Raw genomic sequence first — 20,816 nt, forward strand, 5'->3', positions numbered from 1 at the left:
TTCCGGGAAAGCTAGGTTTTTTTCATGATCTTTGAGAATTAATTGAGTTTTTTATTGGAAGAAAACCATACGTCGGATAAATCACTCTAATCCTAACTTCTTCAACCAATCAAGCGCAACAATAACCAATCACATCGCGTCATTAACGATCAATATCGATTAATAATGGGTAAAAATTGTCTTCTAACTAGTGGTATAAAATGTAGGGCGGTCGTCGGGCCGTGCCATTTGTCGTGTGGTGGTGAGATAGGTCGTAGGTTGAATAACTACTAGGTTGTAGGTTGTATCTGCAGTGTCGTGAAGATGCTGAGAGTGTGGCTCGCCTGTGCCGCGCTGGTCGTGAGTGCTGAGGGTGGACTGGGTGAGTCTGGATTACAATAATAATGAAATTATTTCTAACTTGTCCTTAACTTCTGTTTCATAGGTCATGAATTAGGGGGTCTGAAGTTTACATACATAATACAGGATAGGCTCATTCTGAAAAACTTCTAGACTAACTATTTTGGAATTCCGAGAAAAAAAAAAACCTGGGTACTTACACTGAAAAGTCACAGGATCGTTTCTTTGGAGACGTTTCTTCTAAGCCTGAAGGGTTAAATAAAAATAAAATAAAATAAATTGTCATTTATTTCAGGCTAGACACCCATATTACACATTATATAAACACAAACGTACTTACACAAATAAATTAAATTGTAGTATTACAATTATTGTCAGTTTAAACACACATATACCTATTAAATAGGTAAGGTCATTTTTATTTTCGATTTGCGTCTTGATGAACAGAGAGCCAGTGTCTGTAGAATGGATTTCTAAAATCCTCACTTACCACTTTCAGTATTGCATTCCCAGTGCTGCGCAGCCCCGACCAGAATGTCGCTATACGTGACCTCAGGACTGCGAAGAAGTCAGGCACTCCCGCCTCAGAGAACATGCCCGACGCGCTACAGTACCGCGGCCGCCTCATGAGGGTGCGGTATGCGTCATTATACTGCACCCTCATGGTGCTCATCGCCTTCCGGGTGTAGTTGATCCACAGATGCCCAGTGTAGATGTTCTGGCAGTATGCCCTAAATAAAGTTATTTTAACTTGCTCACTGCATCTGTGGAATCTTCGGGCAAGCATGTTACATCTGATCGAGAGTGCCCGTCTTTCACGCTCTATGTCAGTGTCATCCCTGAGGTCACTCGTCAGTATATGGCCGAGATATCTGAACTGCTGCACAACCCGAACCGGTGCCCCATCCAGAACGACTTCGGGCACCCTCTCCGGACTCCTCCCCGCTCTGAACACCAGCATTTCGGTCTTCGACACGTTGTACTTCAGCAATCAAGCTGCCAGACTGCTGGGCGAACCGTATATTATAAAGTGCCATTTATAAATACGACGCATGTTTCTTAGCAAGACAGTTAAAACGTCACTCGAAGGGGCGGCTTTTCATCTCATTTTTTGAGAATACGGCCTGTTACCTGAAAAACGGGAATATCACTGCTATAAAAATCCACCCTGTGTGTGTGTGTTCGTTATAATATAATACGGTAACCGTAGGTTTATTGTAAAAGTTTTCGCGGGATTCGGAATAGGAAAATTGCCTCGTTCATAATTATTACTAATCGAGGGGATTGATTGAGGATGGGGAAAGGAAGATTGTTTCTCAGTATAAATTGCAGTGTTTAAAATTGTTAGAAGTGGTTTCCACAATCAAAAATCGAACACAATGTCATTAAAACAGTCAGTTCAAATGAAAAGGCGTTAAATATAGAATTGAAGTTAACGATACATTAATTGCCTAGTAACTTTAGGATAAAAAATCAGCAGAACTATTCCTCTACTAATTACCTATTACTTACATACTCGGTTATAATTTTCGGTCACGCAGACAAATTATTTTGATAGGAATGAATTTATTTATTTTATTTATTTATTTGTAAACTACCTCTGGAAATAAAATGTAGGAATGATTGTTTTCACCACGCCTCAACCATACCATGCCTTTAAAAAAAGTAGCTTCCTAAGGTGTTTTATAAAAGGGAAGTTTGTAGATTAATGGTCCCATCTTCTAATGTCCCCTGAACCAATCGTGCGTCAGTCTCTCGCACTTATGCAGCTTATTTCATATTCGGTGCTTATCTAGATATGCAACCTAGATAGTAATAAACATAGATGACTAATGTGTGTCCTACTACTGACCGGCTTCTAGTGTGGAAGCCCTTGGCAATATGGCGGTGGTCCTGAGCCCTGACCCTCGCTGTATGACCCTCTTTATATGACTGACCAGATACACTGTATGTAAATATTGTGTACAGGTTTCATTTTAGTGTAGTGTTTTATACTGGACGTATATGAATTGTGTTATTTCTGCTGCGATCCTTTTGAGAATTCCGAGTTCAAATCCGCAGTGACCGCGTATTTGAATATACGCACTGGTTGAAGACCTTTCTCTTCAAACTTTTATGACTAATTATTAAATACTTTATTACACTTTGAATGAAATTATCATTTAGGTCCTATATACCTTGTGGTGGATGCTTGATGAAGCTAGACAGATTTTCATATAATGAGCAGGTACCTAGGTAGTCTAGGAACTTACCTAGATATAATTTTCTCGGATGATGCGCCGTTCAGCTTTAAGATAAATGTTAACAAGGGCTACATTACATTTAACTACATTTATTACATCGATTATCACGATCATTGATCAATCATTACCTCGCCTCGGTATAAATTGATCCTGGGAATTAAGTTGTCTATTATTATCGTATTATAATGGGTGTGTTGCGGAATCGGTATTGTTCCGTAGTTTTAGCAAAAAGGTAGGCAGCCAATAACAGTATGAGAAATGTATGGCAAACAGAATACGTTACTAGGTTTTGTAATAAATAAGTATTGTAGATACCTATTGATCTGTTTTAGAGAGCCAGAAGGACGCTTTAAAATTTGTTTAGCAACGTAGCACCTTTCAACTGAAGAACTATACATAGTTACCTACGCTTTTTTGAGAAATCAGTATTGATCTTTCATCATCTTTAATTAATACTACCAACTAGATAGAGTCGTAGTTCATCACGACCCATCACGGTCCCACTGCTGGGGCACGGGTCTCCTTCCAATGAAGGAAGGGTTTAGGCATAGTCCACCACGCTAGCCTAGTGCGGGTTGGTGGACCCCAACACAAGCAAGCTTGTGCTGAGAGAGTTGTCGGGTAAGTGTGCAACCTGACCGTCAGATCTTCTCAAGTCGCCCGAAGGCCTCTGACTAGGCTTAGCGACTGCTGCCGAAGCAGCAACCGGACCAACGGCTTAACGTGCCGTCCGAAGCACGGATGCGTCAAGAAAAGAACCACTTGAAATCCAGTTGTCGCTCAGTTACGGACGCTTCGAGTCGTAGTTAGAAAACCGAATCTTCTTTATTCGTAAACTAAAAAATAAACAATAATTATATGCATTAAAAAAACCATTAATTATTAAATGCTTAAACAAAACATTGATCAACATCAGCAACCGGTTGATGTTAAAGAAAGGAGGCACTTGCGTAGGTCAGGTTTAATTAATTGACTAATGCCGTCACGGTTTATTATTACAAGATACAAGACTTACAAGTCTAATTACAATACCAATGCAAATAATATATCAATCGTTTTTATGTTTTACATTATTTTAAACATTTCATACTATAGATATTTGATTTGTTTTTCGTTTGTTGTGCCATCAAAATCCATAACGTCCCCACTGCTGCGGCACGGGTCTCCCTCCAATGAAGGAAGGGTTTTTAGCCCTAGTCCACCAGGCAGGCGGTAGTGAACTCTGGGTCCTAATATGGATAGTAAGGATCCGAACCTGTGACCACCTCGGTAGGTTCAAGGTTTGGACTCACTGGAAATGTACTAAAGACGCTACAGGATGTTATCTGGTTTATATTAATTTAGAATCATCTTCTGGTGATACTAAATATAGGTAATACAAGAGTAATACTTACTCAAAGCATCTATAAGTACGTACTACATAACTAAATAATCACAAGGCAAGGATAACAATGTGGTGTCCAAGAAAAAGATTTTCTTGACATTTTCCTGCATTTAGCGATACACGATAGAATATGTAATGGCACTAATTATAATTAAGTATATGAACAATTTTTCAACTAAAGGTACTTGCTATATTATGACGTGTTACCTCACGATGCATGTATGAATGAAACAAATAAATGGAAAACGTTTTTTTACATAGAACATGAGGATCATTAAAAAAAACCGTTATTTCATTTCTCAATAATACCTATTACAGGTACCGAGGTAGGTAATAAAATGAGAAAAGGAAACCTTACAGATAACTTTACAGAATAAACCTCCCCGTTTCAGCAATATTAGCTTTCAATAAATACTTGCATCATTATCACAACCCATCACGTTCCCACTGCTGCGGCACGGGTCACCTTCCAATGAAGAAAGTGTTTTAGGTCTAATCCACTCGACCCAGTGCGGGTTTGTAAACCATTGAATAGTTACATAAAAAATCAATATTTCATCTTCTTCCAGCCCCTTTCATCACCCCATGCCGTCAAGCCGACAGTGAGTGCCTGAAGTCTTCGACCCAGAAGGCGGTGCCGGTGCTAGCGGGGGGTGTCCCCGCGCTCGGGCTGCCCCCCCTCGACCCCATGCTGGTGGAGCGGGTGAAGGCCAGCCAGGCCGGGTTAATTATGGACTTCAGGAACACGACGGTCAAGGGGTTAAGGAACTGCGCGGTGGAACATGCGAGGTGGGTGCTTGTGTTTGTTACAGCTTATGCTGTTACCCCACTTATTTACTATCCGCATTTGTGTCTTTGCCAAAGCTGCCATTGTGTTTAGTGTATTTGCCAAACTTATTGCCAATGGAAGTTTTTGCGAATATAAATAGACAAGTGCTTGTGTTGGTTAGAGTTGTAGACAACCCCATAGTATGAGATAGATATATAACAGTTGTGTTTTCTGTGGTGATTTATAAGTAATAATTAAGATGAGAAGAATCGTGTAAGCTTTGTGCAAGACTTAAGAAAGCAAGATGTCTCATACCATAGTTGACAAGAAGGTACACTACAACTAAATATTACAGGGTTGTCCTAAGTTAAACACAGACACATCCGAAATACAGTGACAAAACTCGTCATTCCGAACAATGTTATTCTCTAACTGGTGCCATCTCTTAGCGAATGCTTAAAACATACGGAACATTCTGAATCTCAAGAGCAAGGCAGGATTCTCCAAACACTGAGAGTACTAGGGCAGCAGCACGCACAAAGAGCTATGAGTAAATTCCATACCAAAGAATTGCTATGTTAACTCCATCTATTATTTCTATGTTGAACTTTTATTAAATGTTTCCAGGCGGCAGACACACAAGTTGAACCTTGAGATCAAGTGCTCCGTGACTTTGAATGGAGACTACAAATTGGCTGGAAAACTTCTTATTTTGCCGATAGAAGGTGAAGGAAAATACAAAATAAGAATCCGTAAGTATTCATTATTATCATTATCACATCTATTCATTCCATTTGTAGATGAAAGTAGCCTTGATACCATCGCAAGTGTTTCACTAAACATCTAACAGATGCCAGCACTGACTTCAAAATATACATTGTACACGCCGAATAAAATTAAACCTCGAAATTATTTAAATTCCAGGTGACATCGTAGTGAAGATACTATTAAACATGGACACCGTGGACTCCCGTGGCGCGAAGCACTGGAAGATCACGGATTGGAAACACTCATCCGACGTGAAGACTGGAGCCGAGTTCCAGTTCCAGAACTTGTTCAACGGGAACAAACAGTTGTGTGAGTGTCTTTAGATCTCTGCGCGCCTGGTACCCGCTGCTACATTCAACGCTCGATGCTTTTGGACGCCATGTTTCAGCGCCCTGTGGGAAATTTCTAGGCAGAGCGGAGCTTTAAGTTTACAATGGAAATTGGTCAAAAATTTAGTAAAGCGTGACCCAGGGTGTGCACTAATGAAACAAAATAAGTACCTAACTTTTAGTAATATTATAGAATCAAGCATTTAGTTTAAAATGGTAGTAGTGCAGTATCTAAATCTATCATTTGATATCGTCATCAGACATCATATCACGACTCATTACGTCCCCACTGCTAGGGTACGGGTCTACTGCCCATGAAGGGAGGGTTTAGGCTGTGGTCGATTGAAGAAATTTTGGTATAATTTTACATAACGTAGTAAAACGTAGGCTACGTTTTAGAAAGTGTCATCCTTGAGAAAAATAATAGTACGAATCGTCACAGAGCTGACGATTCAAAGCTATGAGCGTGACTGTAAACCCTGCTTTATGTTCATGACGCGTACATGTTGTATTTTTACCTAACCCCCTTTCCCCTTTCAGCGGACAGCATCCACCAGTTCGCCAACGGCAACTGGAAGGACATCACGCACGAGGTGGCGCCCCCCATCGTGAAGGCCATCGTGACCCGCATCGTGGATGATACGCAGAAGTTCTTCATGGCTGTGCCGGCCAACCAGCTCGCTTTAGACTAGGGGTTAAAGCGAATAAGGGCGAGGATACCCATTAGTGCGTTGCGTCGCCGTCGTCGCAGAGTCACAACGCAACAATGGGGCCTTATTGTCCCTCACCGGGAGCATTCACGTGTACTGTACCATTATAGTTTGAGCACCCTGAAGAGTGTTTGCGTGTAATGCAATATTGACTTATTGGGATAGGGGAAGTGAAGCGCATTGATGACGAGTTGTATCAAGGTATTACATTATTGTATCATTATCATTACAGGTCCGCATTGTAATGCTCTGTTCTCCTCCTTCAATGTTGTAATGCTCAAATATGTAACGTTACATAACACGCGAATGCTCCCGGTAAGAATTAAGCACTTTAAGGAATATCGGAACGTAGTTGGTATAAGCTTAAGGTATGTTATAAGATAGAGTTTACCCAGAATTGATGACGAACCTTCATTTCTAGACTGTTATGATATTGTACAAGCAGTACGATTTTAAGTACTAGGTATAATGTTTAAAATGTTAATCTAGGGCATGGAATACAGACAAGAGTGTACGATCTCCAATTAATTTTTGATGATATTTATATAAGTATATAAATTTATCTGGATGCCTAGGTCAATATTTCAGGCACCGACTGAAAAACAAGATAGATTTTTTGTATGAGACTACTTAATAAGACTGGAAATTATCATCGGACTGGTTGAAATGCTGTACATAGGTACGAGTATTTAGTATAACATAGCTGATAATTGATTGTTAAATAAAAGTTTGTAATTACAGTGCCATTAATTTTTATGAATGTCGTAAGTATTATTTTTTTACCTAGGTAACTACATGGGGTTTTTGGAGCTTGAAGACATTTTGGGACGAAGGAATCACAATTCCTCATTCTAAATGTCTCAATAAGTATAAAAGGAAGTAAATATCCGTGAATACGTATGTGTTTGTGTTGGCATAAAAAAATATCAATACGTTTATTTACAATAGAATGTACGTAGCTAATGAAGTACTAAGTACTTACCTACTTATAATTTGTTTACGTTTTAATTCACAACTACGTTAGAAATTTACAAAAAGCTAGTTAAAATCACAATAGCGTGTGACTTTGATTATATTATTCATATTTAGTGGAATCTCAGAGCCCGTACTTCCTCAAATGACACTTAATCATTAGCATAATGATTATGAAAATACTTCATCTTTTCAGGACAGTATGCGGGTTCAAAAACCCATCTCTGACATGGGAAGTGCAACGTATAACTAGTTACCATCGCTCTTTTTATCAACTCGCAATAGAAAACCGTGGTGGAAACATTGCCCAAGCTTAGGAAAGAGGTTTAGACCTTGGGGATATGCTCCAAAGGTTCCATTCACGAGAGCTAGGTGCAGACGGGAGGGTCTCTCTCTAAATCGGACGCGAATTTTCATGCGTTAGCGCTTAAGATTTGTTTTTCCGAATCTTCGGACTCCCTGTAATTTTGTTCGTTCGTTCGTTGATTTAGAGAGTGGCCATCGCAGCTCCAATATTAAAACATATTTCCAGGAGTCCTCGGCCTTCTTCATCCAGCACCACCACTAACGTCCAAATTTACTCTCTTCGGGCGAAGAAATGACTCACTAATTATTATCATCTCCTCACGTAGATAAATGCCTGATAATAGCTGGATTTTTTATGTTACTTAAGTACCTACTTTGTGACCTGTAATTAGTGTGTATGTATTAGACTTATTATAATTATGTACACTACATAATTGGTGTCTAGGTGGTGTAGGTTTGCGAGTGACGACTGACAAGCAGCGTTGAAGAGTGACTCATGTCTACCTTCTGATCTTCTCGTAGGTACAAGTTTAACACATAAAATACATTAGTAAATACTTATAGTTAGTTAGATATGTATACAGTATCATTTATGATTTATATACATAGCACACATAGGTGGATATTCAATCTTTAAAGTAAGTAAATGAGAGCAGTTAAAGTGCCTAAATTTACCGAGAGAACTGCTGACCGTTTACTTACGTCGTAAGTATGACGAAGAGGTGATGAATACCTAATAATAATTTGAAAAGCAAATATTTTTCATGTTGTACCTGCCACAGTAAGTACCATTTCCTATATTATATTTAGAATCCTCTACCAAACACTGTTTGTTACTTAAAATCAATTATTCACCCAAACAACGTAACAACAGTTACTTTCAATGCGTCACAAATATGCGTGATTTTTAATGTAGAATTTAAACAATAGGAGTCGACAAGTCGACAACCCTCCGATGGGAATCCCCGAAGCTATTCTAGTGGTGGTGGAGGTAGGCGCACGTGAGTGAGCAATGCAGTTTGCGGTAAAAAGGTCACAGGTTATGTTTGCACTTAGTGCTACATTTCAGAGATCCCGTGAGAGTCATAACAAACGACCAAAGTCAAAGTAAATTATGTTTTTATTCATCGTAAAAATATCAAATTTTATGATGAACTTTAATTTTAACAAACTACTCTCCGTTCGGATAAGGGGGGCTATTTCTGTCTTAGGAGAAGAACGGTCATAGAATGACCAGCTACCTACCATTAGTCATACCAAGAGGTTTTCTTCAGCTTTTGTTTTTCCGTCGCGATTCTTATCTCGTGCTATTGGCACCTACAACTAAGAAATGACAATGATCATGTCCTGTTACATAATTAATTGGTAATTGTTTCGTAATGTCTCTATTTTCCTGGAGAATCTTCTAGTAATTACAAGTAAGAAACACAGGTACTTACAGCTTTTCTTTTGTTCTAGGTGATGCTCCTAAAAGTTTTTGTTAGTCGAAATTTCCTCGGTGAAAATTAGTAGCTAAGTCTGCAGCTATTCTATCAACAACAGTTACCATAGAATAGAATAGAAAATAATATATTTATTTGCATGAATGTAGGTAAATGGCAAGTTATTACAAAATTATAAGTACAGCTATATCCTGCCCTTTGCATGGGGGCGTACAAATATTATTACATCAGTATTTGGTGCGTGCATACCATTACAAATAAAATTACAACATAGTTTTATAGCATTTGATTTACCATAGTTTTTCATAAAATAGGTATTGATAATATGTTCTATACTTAAGTGTGTCCTTTTTTTTAACTTCGTAGGCTAATTAACAGGTACAGAATATAAAGATTTACCTAATTAAGTAGTGAGCGTGCCACAACCGATTGACAAGGATTAATCGAGTTTTAATGATTTTCCCTACAAAATTGCGAATGCATTGAATCTTCCTGTGTGCTTCATTTTCCTGAATCTATTCGCTTTATCAAAACCAATAACACGATATTCAGCTAAGAAATATTTGTTTAAGTAATACGAAGAATAAATAATAGAAGTATAAGTGAGTACATTGGTTAAATATTATGAAGCTTCCATAATGGTAGGGCGAAGGACGATGTACCTAGCTCCTATTAGGAAAAACTAGGATATCCTGATAACTGCAATTGGCAATATGTAGCGACGTAAATATGTCAACTCAGGATATGGTATGCTTTATTATACCTAGCTAATTATCTATGTTTAGAAGATCATCTTGATTAGTAACGTGACTTTTGTATGTACCTACTACACTCACAATCAGGTGGAGTTAACGCTGAAAGCTCTTTCTTCCTGCAAAACAATGCGGAATATTCAAATTCTCTTTACTGATTATAATATTTTTTGTCCATTAAAATGTTTTTTTTGCAAGTCGAATCGTTTAAATTGGCAAAAGTAGTTTATTTAACCCCGTTTTTATTTATAAGGTCAATTCGAGTAGGCGTATCAACTTTAACACCCGACCAATAAAAATATATGCAACTAAAGTTACACTCCTATAGGTAACTATACCTACATAATAAACATACTACGATACGAATAATTATAATATATTAGTAGGTATAACTAGGTATTACATATTTTCTTGTGCCAACGAAATTCTATAACCAACGAAATGATTCCATAAAAGTTAATTTTATCAAAAACAAATGATTAAATTCACGGTAATTCATAATATCACTTTTGGCTGCTCTGAAAATGAGCTAGGATGAACTCAGGCATCTTGCGGGCAAGGAAATACCTCTTCATCAGATCTACAGTTTAAACCTCCAGATGTTCAGTTAACTCGTGATAAAAATAGCAATTAGCTTTTTAAATTACAACATGAAACATCGCCAGGTAATAAAATTAAATGACATAATACGTAACTAGGTAATAAAGTTAATAATGAGAAAAAAATCTTTTCTCATGTTAAAACTAGATGATGTTCATGTTTAGTGGAGTAGGCACGTGTCCAGCAACATACCTCCATAATAGTATTGTGATTAGAGCTATTTTATTTAATTTCATTTCCAGAAGATGCAATTATACGCGACATTGAAATGACATGGAGGTTTGCTGGCGCTCTACGAACTAACTTGCACCTGCTTGGATTAACATAGGTAATTACTTGGTTTTATGGTACACAGTCCCGTAAGAAGGACCTTATAATGTTCAGTCAGCTTCTAGGATACAGAGCGTTTGTATCTTGTATGTAAGTATGGTTTTTATTTTAGCCAGGTACTTAAGTCTCTCTACTCTCCATCGAGTCGAATCGGCAATTCGTAGGAATCGAAAGCTGAAAACAACGTATGTTCACCAAAGTGATGATTAGATGAGGATAGCTGTAAAATTCCTTCTCTAAATAAATCTACACATGGTAACATATAGGTAAAACCTATTATGGCAGTGGCGTACGTGCTTCTAGGGTCGATAGCAAAGTATTATGTCACTAAGAAAGATTCATGATTAAGTTCAATGATAGAAGGTCAACGTACCTCCAATGTACCGGCCAATCTATCACCTCTTTGGTCGGCTTATATTTTAGAACAGTTGTTAGTTAAGTACTGGTACATTTATTATTCATTTACAAGTTTAAATTATGCCAGCCATAGGATTATGGGATTACGTCCACGACCATAAATGCTTAATGAAAGAAAACCTAGGCGGCCTTACCTTGCTTTAGACAAAGATGCGACTCACAATGTCGCATTGGCGATTACTTGAGTAGGTACTCCTCACCGCACGACGCATAGACAACAGAACCCATTGCCCAAAACACGACGACGCTTCGCGGTGAAGTTTCCATAAGCGATGAAGGTGAAGGTCAGATCCTCTGTACGTACTCCCAAAGTGTTATACCTGTGTTTTAACTATTGCGGTTAAACAACGACCCCTGCGTGACGTCACGCCGACTCTGATCGCCAACATCGACATATAAGCTTGACACAGACTCTCGGAGCGCACAGACAGTGAATCGACGGAAGCAGTGAGGTCTGGGAAGTGTGTAAACAAAAAAAAACAATTAGAAAAAATATGTTGCGTTATCTTTGCTTTTTGGCGGCAGTTTTGGGCGCGAAGTCTGCTTCCGGTTAGTAATTTATTTAACTTCTTTACAAAAATAAAATTGAATACCTACAAGTGTTTACCTATCCAATAATTCTAGATAAACTGCAAACAAATAAAATCAGCTACCAGGAGCTTATAACTCCCGAAGAGCTTCAGAAACTAAAGTTTACCCCTCTCCCGCAGCCCCGTTCATCCAGCAGTGCAAGACGGACGACAACGCCTGCTTGCTCGCCTCGGCGAATGCTGCTGTGCCGTTCATCGCCCCTGGTATCCCGGAGCTGCAGATCGGTTCTCTGGACCCGCTACTGCTGCCGCTGGTGGAGGGAGACCAGAACGGACTCAAGCTCACGTTCAAGGACACCACGGTGACCGGCATGAAGGGGTGCGCGGTGGACGCTATCAAGTGAGTAGTTTCTGTCACTTTCACATGATAAGCAATGCACCGCAGAAAAGCTATAATGCATAACTGCATAACGTCATCAATTTTCTGATGAGCTTCTATCCTCACTAAATATGTAGGTACTTTTGAAACAATTAAAATATTTAGTTGAAAAAAATATATATTGTAAGTATAATAAACACTTATTTATATACTTACAGTAATGTTCAAAAATATATTTATATTTTAACAAAATATACAAAAGTAAAGGTGGTGTTATAAGAGCTAGGCCACACTAAGCTAAGCCTGTGCCCACATTTCCGCAACCGCCATTTCTAATGAAGGCTTGTTCTTAGGCGCTTTGCAAATAAAATTATCCTAACTTATATATTAATATTAAAAATGCGAAAGTAACTGTGTCTGTCTGTCTGTCTGTCTGTTACTCTTTCACGCCAAAACTACTGATAGGATTTGGATTAAATTTGGTGTACATACGGTCTAGGCTCCTTTTTATCCCGGAATTCAAATGGAAAACTTTTTAAGGTAGGAAGCGAAGCGCGCGGGAACAGCTTGTAGGTAATAATGATTTAATTTAAGTTCAGGATGATTGTTGTATCCCTAGGGGGTGGTCTATCACTGGTTCATCTAACCATTACTTACAAAATATAAACCCAGGAAGAATTAAGAGATTCAATATCTTACTTTCTTTCGTTAAAAAAAAACATACGTAACAAAGTCGTTCCAAAACAAATGACATATTTTATGTTTCACCATACAACGAGCCAAAACACGTTACAAGTTCTTGGCAATCAGTTAAAAAAAATGTTGTCTAGGCAATTCCCCAAATTTTGACCCGCAAAAGCTTGCTCGTAAACAGCTGAGTACAGTGACTTGAATGGACAATTGAACACGTACTAGGGCCAAGTACCTACTAGTTTGCACACGAGGAGCAAACAAGGTAGAAATAAGAGGAAAGACTTAAACAAAACTAACATCGTGGAGATTCTATCTTCATAACTTGATTACGTGTCACGGTGTCCAAGGCTGCTGTCGACAAGTAGATTATGCCATGCCTACACAATACACATGTATACCGAAATAAAAGTTTATAAGTACCTACATAGGTACCTATAAATAATAAATTTAAGCGAGCATTATTTGATTATATGGATGTATACCTAGTAATCGTTCTGACTGCCAGTATAATTCAAACAAACCGCAAATTCCTTACTGCTATACTGAGAAGTAACCAGACGTTATCCATAACTAATGCATTGTAAAATGTAAAATCATCTCAGCACTTACAATATAAGACCTATAGATAAATATAAAAATAAGAAAAAGTTATAACTACCTAAGGAGATTCCATAGGACGACTAAAAATTATGAATTTTACCGCACACCGGTCTAATTACAGCATCGATAACAATCAGACAGACTAAACGAGATTAATATAAATACTAAATTAAAGATCTGATGATTTAAATGTATTATTCAATGTAAGAAAGAGGCTAAAGGTGATATTCATCACATCATCATCACGGGTAAGTAATACGAGGTATAAAAACGAATGGTATAACATTCACAAGGTATACGCCCATATGATATAAATTTATTAAGTATAACGATCACTGTGCATAACAAATGAAAGGCATAATTACTAAATACATAATTTCGTTAAGAATAACGTTCAAAAAGTATAATTTCAATTGATATAACGATTAAAATGCATAACGTTTATAACATATATTCTACAACGGATATAATTATCATAATGTATAATGCACAAAAAGTATACAAGATTGTCGTATCGTATTTTCATTATTATTGACGTTATGTGTGGGGAACGCTCCGCTCCGCTTCGCTGCGCTCCGCTTTAGTTTCGCCGAACATGTGCACCTAACACGCTCCTCCTCGCTTTGCTCGTCGTCGCACCTATCTTTAGGTTTTGGTACTAGGGGTATTGATATTATTATTATTATTGGCGCTATGTGGGGAGACGCTCCGCTCCGCTTCGCTGCGCTCCGCTTTGGTTTCGACGAACATGTGCACCTAACACGCTCCTCCTCGCTTTGCTCGTCGTCGCACCTATCTTTAGGTTTTGGTGCTAGGGGATTTGTCGGTGTTGGGTAATTAAACACAGATTATGAACTTTATACTAAATGATAGTATATATTTTAATCGATATACGAAATGTATGTTATACGAATTGATATTAGTCCTCGTAAGTATTATATATTTTGATTTTATATAAAATGTACGTTATACCAATTGAATCTTATACCTTATGAAAATATAGATTTTGTTGTTATACGTAACGTTCATTATATGTTGTGAACGTTATTAATGTGAAATTATACATTTCGTTTTTATACGTCGCAATACGCACCCCATCATCACAACCCATCTCGTCCCCACTGCTAGGACACGGGTCTCCTTCCAATAAAATAAGGGATTAGGTCTAGTCCACCCTGCCGCTCAGTGCGGGTAGTGGAATCTAACACAAGAGAGCTTGTGCTTGGCTAAGGTAATATTAACCCTATCAAAAGTAGACTGTTTGAAATACCTATTACGGAGCCTCCCCTAGTGTCTTTCATGCACCCTGTCTTCATACTCGTGGATTGTCGAAATTTTACGAGCATATGCTACTTACCTAACATATTGGTATTCTGTTTATTATAGCTTAACATCACACAAATATTGTACATACCTAAGTAACGGACATAATGAATAGTGGACATACCTAGGTACTAAAAAAGATATCTTACAGACAATCAAGAAAAAACAAAATTGCAATTAATAGCGGTGCAGGTAATATGTAAAAATATGAATTAATACGGATGATACTACAAAAAATATGCAAAACCAAGTAATAGGATTAGTGTTTTTATTGACTAAACTTAATTATAGACTCAGTAACATACAGGCAGGTAGGTAATTATAATTATCACACTTGGCGAGTCAACACAAAAACTTCTAGGTATCTCGCAGGTTGAAAACTACAAAGTCGCAAAGGTGATCTAATCGTGTGTGGTTTATGACCACAAATTATACCGCCGAGAGTAAACACCATTTACCAAGTACATAAGTGTAGGTACAAGCTTAGATTTATAATATACGAACAAGATGAAGTGTTAGTGCAAAAGAAACCCTAAGTATTTCTACCACTACCTAAGCTCTTATTTTGAATTAGTTCGGTTAGAAGATTTGTGACTTTATTCATTGGAAGAATGGTTGCCATTAGGTTGAACTTAAAACGGCTTGATACTAAACAAAATGCGGAGAGTGTTTTATGTGACACACCATCTTTTTCATAATATTGTTAATCTAAGGTACAAGTATTTAATTTGCGATCAGACGGCTCACACCATAAACGATTAGTTGAACTTCCGCAAGGATACCATGGAGCCTAGACTAATATCCATGGAATACATAATGAATGTATAACTAGTAATTACTCTCTATTAAACAATCGTTATAGTGTTATAGTTAACTATCGTTGAAGGGAGTGGTGGATAAGCTTGTTAGCGCCTTATTTAAATTTTATTGTATCTTTAATAAATAAGAGTGTTCTGTTCTATCGCAGTTTTGAAGAGATCGACTAGACGCAATTGCAAATGCCCGAATTACGGTAAATCCTAAGATGTAGTGGTAAACCCTAAGATTTACCGACTCATAATGGTGAAAGCCCGAACGATTTCGCGATTCGCACTTTTACCACCATTCACTTGGTAAGTCTTAGGATTTGCATTAAAGGCACAGTAAATGCTGAAAATCTGATTCTGTCAACGGGGAGTCACTGATAAAAATCCATCCTAACTATATAAAAAATGTTGCCTGTGTTGAGCATCGAGGCTCTCAAGAGCCAGGAAACTAAACCGATTTTCATATTTTTCTCTTTGTTTTCTTTGACGAAATCAAAAGTGATCTTAAATAAAAAGACTCCAAATTTTAACTGAATTTAAGTTATTATGATCTAGTATCTTTTCCCAGGTCTGTGTATGTAATAAAAGTGATTTGATCGTTCTCTTTTCCTTCTCAATAGCATTGATAGCACGTGTATAGGTAATAAGAAGAATTCATTAACTATAGACAGATAATGAGTTCAATCAACACTTTTAATCCCATCGAGACATGAATTATTTAGAATGGTAATTGATGTTTCTTGTTGGCAAATTCTATATCTATGTTAATTATTAATACCCGTGCCATGGTAATTATAGGAAATAGGTATACATACATTATTAGTATGCGATTAAAATTGATCTTCTTTAGATGAAATCGGCTCGACCGGTTCCAAAGTTATCAAGAAAATTTCTGTAGTTTTCAGGAGTTTATAAGGCCTTTATACCGGCATTTCAGTATTTCGCATAACTGAAGGTCTCGAAAAATATACAATACAATACACTTTATTTGCACCAAGAACAAAAATTACAAAAAAAAACAAAACTTAAAAATAAAACTGTACAAAGAGGCGGCCTTATTGCTTATATTTTTCACTATGGATGTTATATCTGAAAATAAATGTTTAATAATAATTATAGCAATCTCTACCAGAAAACCTTTGGATGGAAGTGAGTGATACCTCACATAACGCACTATTGGGTTGCTTTGGTCTACCTACTAGTGACCTACTGAAAATGTCAGTCACTTCGTCGGCTGGTCAGAGTGGTCAGTAAGTAAGTTACTAGTAGGGCTATGTCAATTTAAATTCACCCCTCAAGACACTACGAGTTTACATACATAACTAATAAGATATATTTTTTCCACCTTTGTAACGTATAGTATCAGTCTGATCTGAATATTAGGAACGAGATAGTGTCAAAACTTTATTTTTCTTAATCTAGATTGAACCGTCTTGAGCTTTTTAAAACTTCATTATTTTCAGTCGATTTTTGCTGCACAGTGACTCATTTTGTATTTTTACGGATGTCAATGTTGTCGTGTTAAATGCCGTGAACGGATGACGATAATTACTGTAATCAGTGTAATGTAGACTATGGAATAACTATAACGTACCTTAATTATATTATTTACTAAAGGTACTATACAAAGAATAGGTTACCTTGAACTGCGGTCAAAGTCAAGGCATAGCGAATTTGTCTACTTAATTCTACTAATAGCATTTAAATTATTAGCGTGAATCCTCTGTGACATAGAATTACACTTTTTTCTCAGTTTCAGCCAGGTTTTTTACTGTAATACAGTCTATTCAAGATCTAATAATAGTGAGTTGATTGCACATAATTAGAGTTGAAAAGCTTAGAAATCTCCATGTTTTTTATTTCGCTATTATTCTAGTGTCAGTATCGCGTTCACGTGACATTGATTGTAGCGAATCAGTGTGCTGTGTTATGTAATTAGGTGCTTCAGCATTAGGTATGAAGTTATTATGTCATAAGCAAGTTACCTACCTCAGATTGACTTTTTTACTAGTTAAGTTTATCTGGCCCAGTAGCACAGGGCGCTAATAAGACGTGACAAAAGTCCTCCGTCGCGCTCACTCTTGAGGCTGCGCGATGCGAGTGAGGGCGATGCAAAACTTTTGTCACGTCTTAAATGCGCCCCGTACTAGCCCTTCTGGAGGCTGTAAATATAAAGCTGTAGTCCGGAACTTTATCGACAACTTGCTACTAGTTAGTAGTTAGGTATTATGTGGATATCTTTACTAATCAGTATCAAAATATACCTATACATTTTATTTATTTTTTGAAAAATGCGAACAAACTATCGTAGCTATTGGTACTGGCTAGCAATAGGAATACGTATTTACAAACAGTTATCGATTACAATGTCAAATAATTAGGCGCGGTCTCTACTCTACTTCATACCAAGGATTCGATTCTTGTCTCAAACTGCACATGAGATTAAGTAAAAAATATTCCCCTATTCAATCATTGACTCAACCCCTCCCCTTCCCCGTTCCGACGAGTAAACTAACCCAAAGCCCCCAACAGTCCAACACTTATTTCAATCATCACCCTCCCCCTCCCCGCCCCCAAGACTCTCTTCACTGCAATCATCATTCAACCCTTTCCTCTTCCTCATTCCAGACACGACGTGAAGAAGGGCAAGCTGGCGGCCACCATCCGCTGCAGCGTGGTGCTGCGCGGCGACTACAAGATGTCGGGCCGCATGCTGGTGCTGCCGATATCGGGAGAGGGCAAGCACGTCATCAAGATACGTGAGTGGATTTTGTTCTGTTCTTAGAGTGTCGGTGACATACGCAAGAGCGTCAGGTTTGCCCATAGCTTAGCCATGGCCAGTCAGATTGGCGTCAGCCGCTGACTACTCAGGGTGCGTCTATAAAGTTGATATACGTCACTCAAGGAGACTCCTTAAGTGATCCCGCATGCTGTGTTTTGAAATGTGAGCTCCTAGCTAGCTCCTTAATATAGAAATGTTCGCAGGTCCAATGGGTAGCAACGTGTAGCGCACCTATTTTTTCTAGCATCGACCCAGCTTGGCGTTTTAATGATAAGAGTAGGTTCAACTCGTATGCAAATAAATAGAGCATTATCCTAGTTCCCTTATTGCCTGTCGATGTCCGAACTCGTTACACGTACAAAAAAATGCATCCAAATAATTACTCCCGGTCTTACTCTTATCCTGAAATAGTGGAAACTAGTGGAGAGCAGAATCACTGCGCCAAGAAATGATCTTCCAATCCATCCAAACCCGGAACTCTGTTGGATGGTAACACGAATCTTTAAAATCTGTAGATTACGGAGGCAGTTTAAATAAGTAATTAATTATAGAAGGAGACGAGTCTACGTGACCATTTGACCATAGGTGCTATGAACAAAAAACAGTAGAACCTTTAGACGAGATCCGTGACTGTGACCTCTGATGCAACCTGCATGCCGTGTCGAAATTATTTAATCCTCACGGTCGAGGTTAGTTATGTTTTTGTACCGATGGCTATTAGAATACCAGTTGCTCGAAAACTCCAAGTTTACCTGTAGCTATGAGGTAGTGGGAAACTTTACCTACTCCTTAAATTGTGCATTTTTATTATGGCAACTTACATCTGCGAGTTTCTTTTAAGTATTTATTACTTAGAAGGGTAGGTCCTAAGGACGTAGATTATTATTATACCTACAGTTTAAGGACATAGCTACCTATATTTATCAACAAAACTTGTTTTACTTGCTCTGCTACAAGGTAATTCACTACCTAAGTAAAGTAAACTCATATTGTGTAGGTGCCGGCGACGATTCTAGTAAATTGCGTGCAACTAGCTATAAGGACATGCCCTCGTAATCATTTTTACAATTTCTAGCTTACCCTTTGTGACTTTGTGTATTATTAAATCGTTAGTAAGTACGCAAATATTCTGATAAATATAATTACTTCCTTACCTATGTACAAATGAGCTTCACGTGGTTACTTACATACCTTCATACCTACTTAAAACGTAGCAATCTGAACTACACCTTCCCAACCGCTTCAGTGCAGGGACTTAACCTAACAATCCCACCCATTACTCATCTCCATTCTAACCCCATCTCTTCCTCATTCCAGGAGACATCATCATCAAGGCGTACGCTGACTTCGTGACGGCACCCGGGGCTGACGGCAAGCCGCACTGGCACATCACCGACTGGCACCACACCTTCACCGTTAAGACCAACACGCACTTCAAGTTTGAGAACCTCTTCAATGGAAACAAACTGCTTGGTAAGGATGGAGACTAAGGAGTTATGGTTATAATGTTATTACTGGGAGGGTTGAGTTCTTGAGTGCAGGATGCTAGAAGGATAAACCGGTGAAAGTTGGGTAGAGAAACAGAAACAGTAAATTAGAAGTCCGTATACCAGTTGTTGGACGCATAGCTCAGCCTTCTCCATCATCCATTTGTCACCGTAGTAAATGGACAACCGGAGTACCGTCAGTCACTAGCTATGGTGCACCCCCCCAGGAAAGGCACCCTTCGTATTAAGTAATAAGTACCTACCTAATATTACCCAGATAGAGCTTGAGAATTTGTTAACCTAACTATCATTCATCATGTCATTCTTTTTTTCCAGCGGAGCCAGTAGCTCAGTTCGCGAACTCCAACTGGCGCTCCGTGATGCAGGAGCTGGGGCCGCCCGTGGTGCACGCCATCGTCTCCCGCACCGTGGACTCCGTGGAGGCGCTGTTCAAGGCGGTGCCGGCCGACGAACTCGCTCTAGCTTGATACGACCTCGAACCAGTGTTAGGATCATTTTTGCTAATAAAAACGTTGAAAATTTTAAGATTGTTTTGTTTTAAGGTGTTGAGTCCTTATTCCTAGCTTCAGTCAGTAGGACCACGTTCCGTTATACATAAATTGTACCTGTCTTTCTATAAAATACTAATGAATCATCCTAGAAGCTGCAATCACACAACAACAGTTTAAAAACTGTTTTATTATTAATTTACTTTTTAAACTGTTGTTGTTTGTTGTTGTTGCTTCATCGCATAGAGTGCAATACGCATACAGCTATAACGAAACGTAAATGTCAGCTGTCAAAACACTTCAACTTGACAGTTGACACATGATGTCAACTGTCAAGTTGAAGTGT

General features: G+C 38.2%; 2 protein-coding genes across 2 annotated transcripts; both read left to right on the forward strand.

Moving 5' to 3' along the window:
* The first annotated feature begins 207 nt into the window (after positions 1-207).
* LOC105389566 (circadian clock-controlled protein daywake) lies at positions 208-7,260 on the forward strand. Its single transcript, XM_038113786.2, has 5 exons — positions 208-361; positions 4,536-4,755; positions 5,363-5,487; positions 5,660-5,812; positions 6,373-7,260. Exons 1-5 carry the CDS (start codon positions 304-306, stop codon positions 6,522-6,524), a joined length of 708 nt encoding a protein of 235 aa, XP_037969714.2. The 5' UTR covers positions 208-303; the 3' UTR covers positions 6,525-7,260.
* A 4,491-nt stretch (positions 7,261-11,751) lies between these two features.
* Positions 11,752-20,503, forward strand: LOC105385174 (circadian clock-controlled protein daywake). The gene is made up of 5 exons (XM_038113480.2): positions 11,752-11,910; positions 12,072-12,291; positions 18,321-18,451; positions 19,792-19,947; positions 20,298-20,503. The coding sequence occupies exons 1-5, from the start codon at positions 11,856-11,858 to the stop codon at positions 20,447-20,449; spliced, it is 714 nt and encodes a 237-aa protein (XP_037969408.1). The 5' UTR covers positions 11,752-11,855; the 3' UTR covers positions 20,450-20,503.
* Positions 20,504-20,816: the final 313 nt, after the last annotated feature.

This window comes from Plutella xylostella, chromosome 23 (genome assembly GCF_932276165.1).
Source record: "Plutella xylostella chromosome 23, ilPluXylo3.1, whole genome shotgun sequence".
Taxonomy (NCBI): Eukaryota; Metazoa; Arthropoda; class Insecta; order Lepidoptera; family Plutellidae; genus Plutella; species Plutella xylostella.

Coding starts and splice junctions, on each gene's coding strand:
- LOC105389566 (XM_038113786.2), top strand. CDS start 304: ATGCTGAGAGTGTGGCTCGCCTGTGCCGCGCTGGTCGTGAGTGCTGAG. Junction 4,756..5,362: donor TGCGCGGTGGAACATGCGAG/GTGGGTGCTTGT, acceptor AAATGTTTCCAG/GCGGCAGACACACAAGTTGA. Junction 5,813..6,372: donor CAACGGGAACAAACAGTTGT/GTGAGTGTCTTT, acceptor TTCCCCTTTCAG/CGGACAGCATCCACCAGTTC.
- LOC105385174 (XM_038113480.2), top strand. CDS start 11,856: ATGTTGCGTTATCTTTGCTTTTTGGCGGCAGTTTTGGGCGCGAAGTCT. Junction 18,452..19,791: donor CAAGCACGTCATCAAGATAC/GTGAGTGGATTT, acceptor TCCTCATTCCAG/GAGACATCATCATCAAGGCG. Junction 19,948..20,297: donor CAATGGAAACAAACTGCTTG/GTAAGGATGGAG, acceptor CTTTTTTTCCAG/CGGAGCCAGTAGCTCAGTTC.